The 14388-nt window shown below is 41.5% G+C and overlaps 2 protein-coding genes across 2 annotated transcripts in view; one reads left to right on the top strand and one right to left on the bottom strand.

The window, feature by feature from the left end:
* Positions 1 to 5492: 5492 nt before the first annotated feature.
* LOC139742007 (putative RNA-binding protein Luc7-like 2) overlaps positions 5493 to 14388 on the top strand; it is a 29114-nt gene continuing 20218 nt past the window's right edge. Inside the window, exons 1-3 of the mRNA XM_071652569.1 lie at positions 5493 to 5666; positions 7988 to 8079; positions 9018 to 9116. Coding sequence (XP_071508670.1) covers positions 5606 to 5666; positions 7988 to 8079; positions 9018 to 9116 — 252 coding nt within the window. The 5' untranslated portion in view covers positions 5493 to 5605. The remainder of the gene's footprint in view (positions 5667 to 7987; positions 8080 to 9017; positions 9117 to 14388) is intronic.
* On the bottom strand, positions 11630 to 13355 carry LOC139742017 (tigger transposable element-derived protein 4-like). Its single transcript, XM_071652578.1, has one exon. The coding sequence runs from the start codon at positions 13335 to 13337 to the stop codon at positions 11757 to 11759; it is 1581 nt and encodes a 526-aa protein (XP_071508679.1). The 5' UTR covers positions 13338 to 13355; the 3' UTR covers positions 11630 to 11756.

Below are 14388 nucleotides of genomic sequence, written 5' to 3'. Positions count from 1 at the left end.
ATTTGAATGTGATTGGCAGGAACCTGTTTCCTATGTGAAATACTTGGTTCCACACTGCACTTACATGTGTCTATAGTATTGTATGCCTTCGAAATGGAGGGCCCGAGTTCAAGTCCTGCTAGGTGCTTACAAAATACGTCCTTGGACGAGGTTTTTTCTCGTCCCATACATAAGGATAGCAAGTGTAAAAATGGGTGTCTGGCAATCAATGCTGCGTGGGGTAACAAAAATGCATAATACAATTTACGATGGTATGGTTCTCTGGAAGAACAGCGGACCTACTATTTAAATTCCTGAAGAAGCTAAAAAAAAATATGCCTGGGCAAATAAAAACATTATGTATAGGCCTATTATTATTATCATTATTATCATTATCATTATCATTATAATGATAATTGTTATCATTATTATTATTACTATTACTATAGCAGTGCCCGGGTAGTAGTATTGTATAATTGGTTGGTTGGCATCCATTCGTCTCGAGAAACGATGGCGTAGCACTAGCTAGGCAAGAAGTTTGCACTGCCTTGAGTGGCTGTAAAGCCCCACTCTTGAGTGGCAATCCTTAGAGCACTTGCAGCAGATGAAGTCTGTTGGGGCCAATACTAAGACTGCCCGTGCCTTTCTCTTAGCTCTCCTGTCGGTCTGCTGTACGTGCCTTACAGCAGAATTGTATAATTATAATTATAATTATTATTATTATTATTATTACTACTACTACTACTGCTACTACTATTATTATTATCATTAGTAGCAGTAAAGTATTGTAATTACTATTATTATTATTATTATTATTATTATTATTATTATTATTATCATCATCATCATTATTGTCATAGACTGTTGTTATGCAATTCTCTCATCCTCTGTGCAGCGCATGCAGTCTCAGTGAGATCATCTCCACTGATGCCAAGTAGCCTTTGTCACTCTCATAAGCGTGAGTTTGTTGTTTGATTATTGCTTTTTATTGCTTTAGTTACACTGAGATTGAGCACGCTAATAGCATATCAATACCATTAATATCACTGTAAAATAACTTGACGAAGGGGGAGTCCTCCCCCCCCCCCCCCTGAAAAAAGAAATCGAATGTTAATAAATAGGTCCTACTAATTGACAGTTAATGCATTCTCTATTTTTGTCATTCCTTCTACTAGGGCCTACAACTGCCAATACTGTGGAGGATAACGCTGTAATGATCCTCGCCTTGTTTGGGGATACCCCCAAATACGGTTCATCTTAAAGTGATCTATAGTTTTGGTTGAGACCTAATTTCGGGTTTCTAACTTTTTTTTTTTTTTTTTTAGATAATGAGATTGCTCTTATGAAATATGAAAGAGCATGTAATTCCATGAGGAATCAAACGTTTATTTGATGAAAATTGGTTTTGAAATGGCTGAGGTATCCAAAACAGAGCAATTCCAATAAGTGTGGGACCCACACTTTATTACGATCGCTTTGTTTTACTTTTAATTTTTGTCATTCCTTCTACTAGGGCCTACTATGACTGCCAATATACTGTGGAGGATCACGCTGTAATGATCCTCGCCTTGTTTGGGGATACCCCCAAATACGGTTCATCTTAAAGTGATCGTATAGTTTTGGTTGAGACCTAATTTCGGGTTTCTAACTTTTTTTAAGATAATGAGAAACCTCTTATGAAATATGAAAGAGCATGTAATTCCATGAGGAATCAAACGTTTATTTGATGAAAATTGGTTTTGAAATGGCTGAGGTATCCAAAACAGGGCAATTCCAATAAGTGTGGGACCCACGCTTTATTACGATCGCTTTGTTTTACTTTGTTTTTGGATGTTTCAGTCATTCCAAACCCGATTTTCATCAAACTTTGAATTCCTCCTTGTCATGCTCTGTACTATTTCATAAGTGTTTTCTTGGTATCTCGCAAAAAGTTAAAAGCCTAAGTGTCATCTCCACCAATACTGTACCATATCCCTTTAATAATAATGCCCCTTTAACTTGTGCGTGTGTGTGTGTGTGTGCTTAGAACACGCATGGGCTATTTCATTCTAAAAATCTTTATTCTCATCAATATCACCTTCATTGCACCGACGTCAAGAGTGCCCATGGCAGAAGTATTACAAGGTTACAACTGGCAGCCTGTTACTGAGCATCGTTGAAATGCAAGGCTTTAAATTGGCAATAAGATAGTCATCTCTTACTTCAGTCGCGGCTGACAGAATAGTTACCAATTTAAAAATTTTCCATTTATTCAAAATGAGAGAAATTCAGAGGATACCGTAAATAAAAATTAAAAAATCAAAAACAATGTTATTTTTTCATTTATTTGAATTATTTTATGCTTACCAAAGTTTAATATGCATGGAGACAAATATTAATTTGATAATTGAAAAACAACTTCTTGGAGAGGCAGCGTTTACGTACAATTGACGTTACACGACAAACACGCACACCAATCATGCATGTACACATGCACCTGTACTTCACTTATGGCGTTCGACGCCGACGGGATAGTAGCGCAGCAGAAGGTTTGTAATAGTGGTGCGCTACACTATCCCAATAGGCAGGAACGTGCAGGGTTGCAAAGTCGACCCACGACTACAACTGTAGCTCCATCAATCAATCGCTATCGCTCGACAATTTGAGAACAGAGGAATTTGACCAAGTGAATGCAGCAAAAGTTACGTATTTTGATAATATCGGTCATATCCATCTGTAGGTAAACCTACCGTAATTGCTAGATTAAAAGGTCAAGCTGCTTATATGCAGGGCGGCGGATCCACGAATTTCGTAAAGGGGCGCAAAACATATTTCGGCCGTTTCAGCTGACAAGCAAAAAACAAAACAAAAAACAAACAAAAAAGGCTTCAGGGGATTTGTATTTTCCTGTAAAAAATTAAAGTGGGGAGCAAGTGCCTTTCTTTCATATTTTCCTTTTTATTTCTTTTAGTTAAAAAAAAAAATAATAATAAGGGGCACGGGGGTTGGTGCGCGCCCGACCCAGTGTGCCCGGGCCCCTCCCCCGATCCGCCTGCACTGATATGGGATATAATAATGAGGTATATATGTCACAATATTGGAAGGATGTAAAGAACAGAATATACGATTCAATCTAATTATTTTGATTTCTCTAGTATAATGTATAATGAAAGAGCACTTGACTTACCCCTACACTGCAAAAAGTCCGGTGTTAAATAGTGAACACCGAGCTGGTGTTACTGATGATTTTCGGTGCTCATTCATGGTGTTAAATTAACACCCCCGGGTGTCATTTCCAAATTTTAAACTGTTTTTTGAAGAGTTTCTTAGTAACTGCACTTCTTGCTAATTTTTAATTTAAACAAGACGATCAAGAATTTTACATTAAAATACTAGATTTTTGAAAAAATGTGCAAATAAATTTACACCAAAGTAACACCAGCTGGTGTGGTCCCTTATTGAAGCTTGACGGGTGTTAAACCATTGATATTAACACCAACAAATATCAAATCAACACCATGTGGTGTCATTTTTGAATTAACAGCAGTACAGTGTCAAAATAACACCAGGTACAGTGTCAAATTAACACCACGAAGTGTCAGGTGAACACTTTTCAACACCATCACAGTGCATTTTTAACACCGTGGGTGTGGTCCTTTATTGAAGTTTGATCGGTGTTAGATTTAACACCCGTGGTGTTAAATCTAACACCCATGTTTTTACAGTGTACCTGGATGAACAAGGAATTGTTAGGTCCTATACCCTTAATGTCAAGTATAGAGTGAACTTGCAACTACCGTTTTTTTAAATTCAAAACAAACTAAAAAGCAAACAGAATCAAACCATATTTCAGTTTCTATTATGTTTCTCCCCCCTTTCCGTGCCGTCACTGATGATACCAGCGGTGTCCTATATGCTATGGACTCGTGAGATACACCATACGTATAGGTTTACTTGCACTGCGGCGTATCACCGTCATGATCGTATATAAACAAGCCTATTAAAATACCAAAATCCGACCGAGTGCATATATCTATACGGGTAATGTTTCAAACATTATTTGCTATACGCGTATGATTATTGGCAATACTAGAAATAGCAATAATAATGTCACAATAGGAATGCATTTAAATGCGAAATGCCAAAATCCAAATTGTCGGGGGCCTCCCCCTTCGTCTAAGTGTTAATGGGAGGCCCCCAAACGGCGGATTTTGAATTAAGATCAAAGCAATTGGCATTTAATGCATTCCTCTATTATATTGTTACATTATTACGGGTAATGTTGATAGTTCCTAGCTTCGTTAATCCGAAAAAAAAAGACGATGCGTATGCTTAGATCCTTCTTTAAATATAGGCCTAACGAACCTTTGGAATTAGGCCCTACGAAACAGTATTTCATTTTCGGATTGCTAACCTTCAGATAATTTTTTTTTTTAATTTTCGGATCAACGAATTGGACCTTCTAATCATAAACAAACCTCATTCCATTCGGGATCAGGAAGTTCGGAATAACGAACTGTATTTCATTTTCTGATTAACGAACCCGTTGGAAAAAGAAACCTTTGAAGCTTCGGAATACTACAAACCTTCATATATGAATTGTAACCACAACAAAACCGGCTTGTTGAAGCCTGTATAGCTAGACCCTACATCGTTGGAGAGGTTGATCAGCCATCGGAGCAAAAACAGGTGTACAATGCAACTAAGTTTTGTATGCACAAAAACGTACTTTCCCGTCTTAATATTTACTCTTTGGTGTGACACTTAAATTTGGGCACATTTTGAGTTCAGGTTTGGGATTCTGTCCTATCCTAACCAATCAACCCCAGCTGAGGAGTGGCTACAGATTTTACATGTAGGGCCTACACACCTGTATCACGTTTGATTGTATCATATAAAACTATATCAACCATGCACACTTTGAAAACTTAGGAAGTTTAACTGAAAAAAAAAAACTTTAGCATGTCCACAGATAAGAATTATCAAAAACATGAAGGCTTAATAGGCCTAAGGTACTTTCGTTTTATAATCTAAGTATAGGCAAGTTCACACCTTATCATTTTTGTCTTAATTTTCAATTCACATCGTACGGTATACGTAAAAACTATTTCACACAATGTACCACCGTTATCACTAACACTTCTTTTCTTTTTTTATCTTGCCAAAGACAGAAAGAACCAGACTCGACTACTACCAATGATCTTTCATTTTTTGCTTTCTTTTTATTCTTAAATACTTGTAGCTTGTAAGTCCATATTCCTTAGGATTTGTATTCTATGTATAAGTACTCTTTATATCTTTTTCTCTCTTTTGGGGGGGTTCATTCTAAATAAAGAATGATGAAGTCCAAATGTAGTTCTTGGAAGATTACATAGCGCAAAGCCAATGCGTGCGTATAGTTTCGACAACGTAGGTCTTCTAGCAGCGTACGCGTACGGGGGAAAGCATCTTCCGGAAGAATGTGTATGTGGCGTGGGCTTATGCGCGGTATACGTATGTGTCACGTATTGATATATGTACGTACGTACGAAGACTACATGTACCGTATATTTCGACAATCACGCATGCAGCTGAAGTTATATTGTCGTACTAATCGGACAAAAATCATCTTCTCTGAAATCATTTGGTCTGTTAAAGAACCAGCATCATGTCTGCGCAGGAGCAGATGCGAAAAATGCTTGACGAGCTCATGGGGACTTCACGCAATGGTAAGGAATTACACCGTGTATGTCACTGCTAACCCAAACGTCCTCCTTCTTGCCCAAACAACGATTACATTTACAATGCACTAGCACTGCCAGTAGCCAGTGTCTCCATGTCTGTAAGTGTAACCTATCAATAGTATCAATCAATGTAACGTTTACTTTAGTTGCTCGCAGCTCATAATAAGCTCAGCTCGCCTTTAACAAAGTTAGAATGCATGATAAGACACTACAACAGCCATTCCTATATGCCTTGCCCTTGGGCCTTGTCCTTGCCGGTATGTGTTTTTCTTCTCATCCTCAATCGCTTATTTTACTCGAGTATTCTTCAAGTTTTATAGCATGTACAATGTAACTGTATAAGGCAATGCACGCGCGGAACTAATTAACCCCGGGCCGGGGCGCTCCTTCACACAGTATCCATTGTGCCTGTGGGAGCGCCCTCCTGACTCAACAGAGAGGAAAGTGGTAACAATAGTGTAGAACTTTCTACAGTGTGTGAGAGTCTATCTCTGTAAATTATGTTGAAAGAAAGAAACACAGGCATACTCGTGAAATAGGCCCCACCAGTGCACCACTGCGTGTCCGTACTAATACTGAATAGTTAATACTACGGCGACTTGCCTGTTTTATCATACTTGCCAACTCTACCGCTTTGGGCGGTAGACTACCGCTTTTTAGAGGTTTTGACCGGCTACCGATTTTCTCTTCTGATCTACCGATTTTGTAGCAAACCTACCATAAAATGAAATGGAAGTCATATTTTCCCTTCATTGTGCGTTGATTCCCTAAAATAAGCTAGTAATTAGAATACTAATAATAATTTCAAGGAACTCGTTCCTCAAAAAAGCCATATTCAGCCTTCTAATATGCACACATGTATGCACACTGCAGTGGTGCACTAGTCTCTATCATATCTACGTGCGTGCAAGACTTACTGTACACGTGTACGTGTAGCTAGAACCACGCGTAATAGTAATGTTTTGGTCGCTTTGTATGTTCTGCAAGAGTGAATGCTACGAATGGAAACCCTCCCAAACGCTGCAGAAGAGAGAATCTGCCACGTACAGGAATCTCACAGCCAGGTCATCTGCTAATTAATTTAGATTTGGTGAGGGCAACATTATGTCTTATTCATCAAACTAGCTCCACAATAGAAAGTACACTATAAGGGGATAAATATATTTGCCAATATGTTTGATTACTTTTTCACATATGCTTAGCATACAAAAATTATTTACCAATTTTGATATTGAACAACAAAAAAAGTCCACACCGTGGGAGGGGGACACCCCCCCCCCCCACCCCTCGGGCTTGGTCGCTTCGCTCCCTCTCAAAATCTACCTCTTCAGGATTTCAAAATGTTGGCAAGTATGTTTTATACTTGTGAATTCAGCCCCACCCACCGGGCCGTGGCCGTGTGTGGCCTTCATGACATCAGTACATAACTCAATAAGCACGGCGGTGGGGCTTTCTTCCACAGTAGGTTCTATGATACTTGTGAATACGACTACGAGTTCATCTTCATTAGTACCTCCTGTTTATACTCTTTAGTTTTTCGATGCAACCTTTGCGTGGCACTTTGCACATCGGCGATATGAATGTGCATGAGAGTCTCAATCAATGTTTTTAGCTATTGAACAAGGCCCTTTTGCCAAGTTTTGCTTCACTTTGTAGTGTAGTGGCGAGCGAGGGTTCGAGGGAACACGTGCCCACCCGCAGAGAGCGATCAGGCGCCACACGATGTCGCGCAGCAAAGATGCCTGGTCGAAAGTGGAGAAAAGGCTGGCACTGCTACCGGCTGGCGCAAGTTCATAGACAGGTTTCAAATCCGTCGTATGGAACAGGTGTCGTTCTCTGGATTCCTCCAGGACCAGACCAAATCATATAAAGTAATTGATTTACAAGTAGACAGAAATGGACTATTTGTTTAGCGGAATCAAATGGACTATTTGTTTAGCAAAATCAAATGCTCACCGCATCCTCTTGTTAATATTATTGGACTACATTAGTATCACTATGTATTCAAATTGATGCAATTTTTAGTATTTAAGTTGAAATTTAGCCGCGATACTACCCAGTATGAGACCCTGAATCCCATAAGTGTTCGGCCTGGTCGCAGTTAACGCGTAACATGAGAGTCTGTATGTTGTAAGTGTATTAGATGCACTTGTCAATGTAATGTTTATACATATGATACTAAAGTCCCACCCAGCAGTGACAAAAATGAATGTTGATGAATGGTATAATCATTTTTTTAATTCTTTCATCATTTATATTCTGAATACAGTGTACATGACAGTTCTTTTCCCTATGCTCTCTTACAGGTGAAAATGTGGGCCGATTCCGCTTCACTGATACCAAGGTCTGCCGCTCTTTCCTCCTCAACTGCTGTCCTCATGACATTCTTGCCAGTACGGTAAGTGGAATTTGTTAATTGGTTTCTCGCGGTGCAGCTCTGGCAAAAGGGAAGTACACGTACAACGTACATGTACATGGTATTGTAACTCCACTTTACACCCAAACATAGATACTGAGTCTCCTTCTGTTACTTATAAAAGGGGATTTAATGTTTCAATTGTGTCAGAAGCTAAAGATTTTCCAGAATGATGTGTGGTGTTGTGATGTCAAAAGCAGTTGTACGGCAGCACCCCCCAGTGAGGAACTCCTGATTATATCATGTGCATATAGAATCTGTTTGCATTCTGAGAGCAAAAGCATACCTAGGACTAGGAGGATATCTTCAGTTTTTGCTATAAAGGCTAAAACGTGCAAGGAACGCAATGGAAAATCCCCGCATGACTCTGAGGGCATGTTTGGGAAGGGGGAGGGTTCTTCATGTCAGGTATATTTATAGGCTTCCTGCTGTATATAACTCATATCCAGCTTTCAGGTATGGCATACGTATGGAAATATGAGATGCTTTGTATCACACATACTTTTAAATTTGCTACCTCGACATGTCATTGACCTTCACATTAACGGGTTGTCTGTGGACATGGCGGAGAGTTGGTGCAGATTATGTTGCATGTAGTGTTTCCAAGTAAGAAGCTCACCCTCTCAGATTAAAAGATGCACCTGCCTACAACTACATCAATGTATGGTCTACAACTTCGTTGATTCAGCCTTCTGCCTTTTTCAATCTGACTTTTCATTTGTGTTGAAGGTCTATCACAGGATAAGGATTTTGAATACAATGCATTTAACATGTGTGTATGCATCAACTTTAGAATCCAGGTAGAGTAGACAAAATGAAAAAAAGAATGGGTATAATTTACAAACAAGGTGCTTTTTAGTTGATCTTCATACAGTAGTCTTGAAATGTTGTGAACTCTTCTGAATCATTTTTCAATACAGCGTGCTGACCTGGGAGCCTGTGCCAAAGTCCATGACCCCGCCCTGAGGGCCGATTATGAGCAAGCTGCCAAACACAAGGATTATGGTTTCCATATTGATGTGAGTTGCACATGCTTTTTAATACCAATTTGCTTATTAAAGTCAGACGATCCTAACCCCTTGTGGTACGCTATTTTGTAAACTCCTCCGAACGAACGAAATATGTGTATGCAATGCCAGACTGCGGTGCTATATATCCATAAACGTGTGGGACAATGCTGCCACTGAGACACGTGTGTGGTGTGTGTGTGTACGCATCATACACAAACATTGTGACCGCGAGCTGCGGTGATTGGAGGAGAGAGGCCAGAAGACGTGTGGCTCTTTCGGCCTCTCTTCATGCGCATGCGCACTGTGAGTGTGCTTCCATTCGGAAGCTCGCGTGGCTCGGACAGCCATTTTGGGTCGTGTGATTTTGAGCCGCAGTGTTTTGTTCGCTGACCCATTGAGCCAGTGCTATTCTCATTCGGTGTCACAACATTTGATACAGAATGGGGGGAGGCAGCGTGTTGCGTTCATTTCCGTGCCGCACAAACCACTCGCCACAATTGTAAGGCTTTAACACTTGCAGGGGTGTTATTCTTCATGATGCGTTATTATACAAATGATGCACAAGATAGAGTGTGTTAGTGTAGGCGTGGTGCACTCGAGGGTATTTACAATTGTGAAACATGCACGAGGCGAAGCCGAGTGCATGTTGCACTACATTGTAAATACCCGAGAGTGAGCTATGCCTCCACTAACGCCACGAAATAATCCTGTGCATCATTTGTTTTATAAAATGGGTCGAAAATTTGAAAACTAACATCAATTTTCAGCGTTTTTCACGTACCTTTGTGGGTCAAGACGTCCGAAGATGTTCGTCCCAAACATTTACGCACGTCGCACTCGCGGAAGTCCCGCACATACAGTATAAGTATAATGGGGGGTTGGGTTTCCGGACACTTAAGTTCCCGCATGAAAACTTACTTATTTTACATAGAATATGCACCCTTTACCTTAAAGACTTGATATAGACTCCTCATATAGGCCTACTAGACAACATATATACTCTGAAAACGGCGTGAGAATTAACCTGCTAAATCGTTGGATTTGCTCTTCAAAGTGACTCCATGTACGCGTCCGGTCCCATAACGCTTGGTCTACTGTACTGTACAAAGTGTACGTATAGTAGAGTATACGTACGTACGCCACACATGTTATGCACAAGGGAAGACAGGCCGGCCGGCCGGCAGCCCGAACTAGAAGTTGTTTACAGGATTGACAGCGCGTATGCATGCAATTCATCAAAGGAGCCGCCGCGCGCACAGACGATCAGCAATCGACCATAGGATTACAGGCAGTGCAATTGTACTGAAGTAAAGGAAGGAGGTGTGTCTCATTTCAGCGCTTCCTATTGGCTACATTCTTGAACCCATTTTATAACTAGAGAGGGGCCGTCAAAGGCGGCAGACCCACGCCTTGTACAAAGTCGGGGTAAACATACTGTGCATTCGGTCATCTACCAGAATTCGGTCACTTAATTGCCAGTGTCCTTTATCACCAGCCAGTGCGTTCTACCAAAGATCGTACACTGAAGTGTACGATCTTTGGTTCTACAGTCACATCACACGCAAATCACATCATTTCACATATGGTAACACTCATTCACCACAGGAAAGTCCTTTAGTCTCCTCCAAAAATCCATCGAAAATCCCAAATTCCACTGTCAAAAGTGCAGATTCGGAACTTTTCCAAGCGCGCGCGAATTAAGTCCAGTTTTAAAAGTATTATCTACGCGACGGGTCGCCGAAAAAGCGCTAAAAATCGAGAAATACGCCGTTTTCTTGCGGGATATTTTGCTTATAGCAAGCCGAGAGTGTGTTGATATCAAAGGTCGTATGAGTGTACGATCTTTGATGGTATCCACAAAAGCGCAAAAGAAAAACAAAATTTACGTACCCCCTAGGCAATTACCCCTATGATTAGTGTCTACGGGAATCATAGGCGTACCCAGGATTTTTTAGAGGGGGGTGTTCAGTGGCGTACCGTGGGTCAAGACATTGGGTGGGGGCGCACCTCATGGAAGCAACATCAGAATTGCATAACTGTACAATTAAATGCGAGCGAGCGGAGCGAGCGAGCTTGAAAATTTTGACATTTTACAGTCCCCAAACTGCCGTTTGTAGCTATATACAGCTGTATAATAATATATGTATATATATAAATACAGTCAAACCTGTCTATAGCGGCCACCGAAGGGAAACCAAAAAAGTGGCCGCTATAGACAGGTGGCCGCTATAGACAGGTCGGCGGCCATTTTGCATTTTAACACGTGTATTGCACAATAGCATGGAATACCGAATGTTATTCTTTAAAAATAGGCAAATAAGTTTGCACTAGCAGCTAGAGTACGAAGATTTTGTTTGTGCAATTCACAAGTCGTGTAGGGCCTACTTCATTTTTAATTTTATTTTAGGCTTCTTCTTTTCTTTTGATTTTTTTTCTATTACTATTTTTTTTTATTTTTGTGAAGATTTGACTACAAATGTATAGTGAGATTCAGCTACGCGACCCAGGCCAACGCATTACCGACACCACGACGGGGACGTATCTCACTCGGTGTCATGTTGGCTCTGAAAAGAGCCGTTTGTGGCCCTGAAAAGGGCCGTTTGGTAATGGTTGGCACTGAAAAGAGCCGTTAGAAAGTGTCAAAGAACATCAAATCTTTTTGAAGAAGTCAAGCATCGTGGTCTGTCGGACCTCCTGTCGTTGTCGTTGACGCTCTCGGAGGACTGCATTTTCCAAGCCATCGCATCTTTTGAGAATCTCGGCGTACCCTTTGCTCACTGCGAATGCCTGTATGTCTGCAATGCTCTTCCCGACATCAACAAGATTTTTGAGTTTGAGCTGGCTGAGCTGTGGTTCCTCCTCTTCGCTGTCTTCACCGTCATCATGGTTGGATTCAAGCCGACGCTGAAAATCCTGCACAGTTGAAGCCTGGTCAGGATCAGTTGTCACGAGAGAAGCATCGATTGTCACCAGGTCCTCCAAGGACATCTCCAGCTCCTTCTGACACACATCTTCCAGTCCATCGCTTGGTTCTTCTGGCTCAAGTTCTACCTCACCGACGTCCTGGGGGCCGACACCGCACTTGCGGAAGCACTTTTGTATTGTTTCCGCGTTGGTGTCTTTCCATGACTGATCGACCCAGTAAATGGCCTGGAGGAGGTTGGTACGTCGCATGATATCAGGGGCAGTTAAGCCTGGTTCCTGCTCCATCTGCTGGATGATCCCTCTCAACTGACGCTTTCTGAACTTCAACTTCGCTGCTTGTATGATTCCCTGGTCCATGGGCTGGGTGACGGAAGTGGTGTTCGGAGGAAGGAAGACCAGTTTGATGTGGGACAACTGCAAGTGAGGATGGCTAGGAGCATTGTCAAGGAGCATGAGGATCTTTCGACGTTGTCGCTTCATCTTCTCGTTGAGCTTTGTCATGAAGAGTTCAAAGAGATTGCTGGTCATCCAGGCCTTTTTGTTTGCATGATAGTCCACAGGGAGATCCTTACGTTCGATCCTACCGAAGCATCGTGGTTTGATTGACTTGCCGATGATCATCGCAGGCTCCTTTTCTCCGACGGCGTTGGCGCACAGCATGAGAGTGATGCGCTCCTTTGACCGTTTTCCGCCAGAGCAGTCTGTCCCTTTGAAGTGGAGGGTAGAATCAACAGATGCCTTGAAGAAAAGTCCCGTTTCATCCATGTTGTATATGTCACGGAGATCGTAGTCAGCGCACAGTTCGGGCAGCCTCTGTTTCCAGTCATCTACAACATCTGTCTCGACTCCACCACTCTCTCCGTTCATCTTGCCGAAGATGATGTTGTGCCGCCGACGGAAAGCCTCCAACCAGCCGTTTGATGCTTTGAAGTCGTCGAGCTGTAGTTGCACTGCTACATCCCTTGCCTTCTGCTGAAGAAGAGGACCGCTAACAGGGAGAAGCCGAGCCGTGCAATCCTTGAACCATTCGTAGAGGATGGCGTTCAGTTCATCATTTGCTGTCTTTCGGTTCTTTCGTTTGCGGTCGAGTGGTACATTTCTTTCAAACACCTCGATCCATTCCTGCTTCCTCTTCAGTATGTTTTGGATTTGAGTTCTCCCGCAGCAATGCCCTTGAGAAGAAAGCCTCTCGGCGATGGTACGGGCGCTCAACTTGTCTTTGTCGTGCATTCTGATGACTTCCATCTTTTTTTCTAAGGAGAGCTGATGCCGCCCTCCTGGCGCTTTTGCAGCGTTGGCAGCCATCTGGGAGTTGTGGTATTCGAAGCAAACTCAGAAAAAGAAAAAAAAAAACACACACAAAAAAGAACTTGAACGGCGGTGAAAACGATGTGATGCAATGCGATATGGATGCAAGAAAAAGAAAAGAAAAAAAAAACCGACGTACGGTGCTGATAACTTTGTTGCGTTGTAGGGGGAGAATACAGCTGGTGCGTAACAATTGGCTGAAAGTAAGCACGGACACTGACGATGCTGACGTTGTTTCTCTCGGGGCAAGACAGATTCGAGCTCTTCAATGGAAAAAAAATATCCATTTAAAAAAAAAACCAAAATAAAGGCGTTGTTGAATTGATAAAAATAAATTAACTTCCAAAACATTTTTACCTTGAATATCGAATCTTTATTTTGATTATCTTGAATTTTTGTAAGTCTTCAAAATAACATTTCGAGCGTGAAGTACTGGTTCGTACCGGATTTGCATGTGTGGGGATTGCGCGCGAGCGACTTTGAAGCGGGGATCGGTAATGTGCAAAGCTGACGTGAACAATAAACAATATTCCGAAACGAGAATCCAATTGTCCTTATATGTGTATTCAAAGGAATTTTAATCACTAATTATTCGGCATATTGGTAAAATTCTATGATGATATTGCAAGCTGTCTTTGCCTTTGTAGCATCTATTCAGGGCGGCATTATTGAAGCCTATATCTAGTCAAGTTGGCATAGTAATAATACGGCTTTTCACGACGAAGAGCTGCGTTTGTCAATCAAGTCTGTGTGATAGAGCTATAGGAGTCTGAAGAATGTATGCAAAGAATGCAAAAGTCAACATATTCATGTCTGATAAACCGTTCAGGTAAATTTTTGTGGCCGCTATACGCAGGTTGATACACTCCACCGGATACAAAATGAGTGGCCGCTGGCCGCGTTAGGCAGGTGGCCGCTATATAGAGGGTCTATAACACAGAAATTTCGTTCGGGGGATTTTTCAGTGGCCGCTATAAGCAGGTGGCCGCTATAGACAGGTGGCCGCTAAGACAGGTTTGACTGTATATATATATATATATATATATAT

This window comes from Diadema antillarum, unplaced genomic scaffold, assembly GCF_040938485.1.
Source record: "Diadema antillarum isolate AM-2024a unplaced genomic scaffold, OU_Dant_1.0 seq00000973_RagTag, whole genome shotgun sequence".
In the NCBI taxonomy this organism is placed as follows: Eukaryota; Metazoa; Echinodermata; class Echinoidea; order Diadematoida; family Diadematidae; genus Diadema; species Diadema antillarum.
Note: the sequence above shows the minus strand (reverse complement) of the source record. Positions and strands in the feature narration are given on the sequence as shown.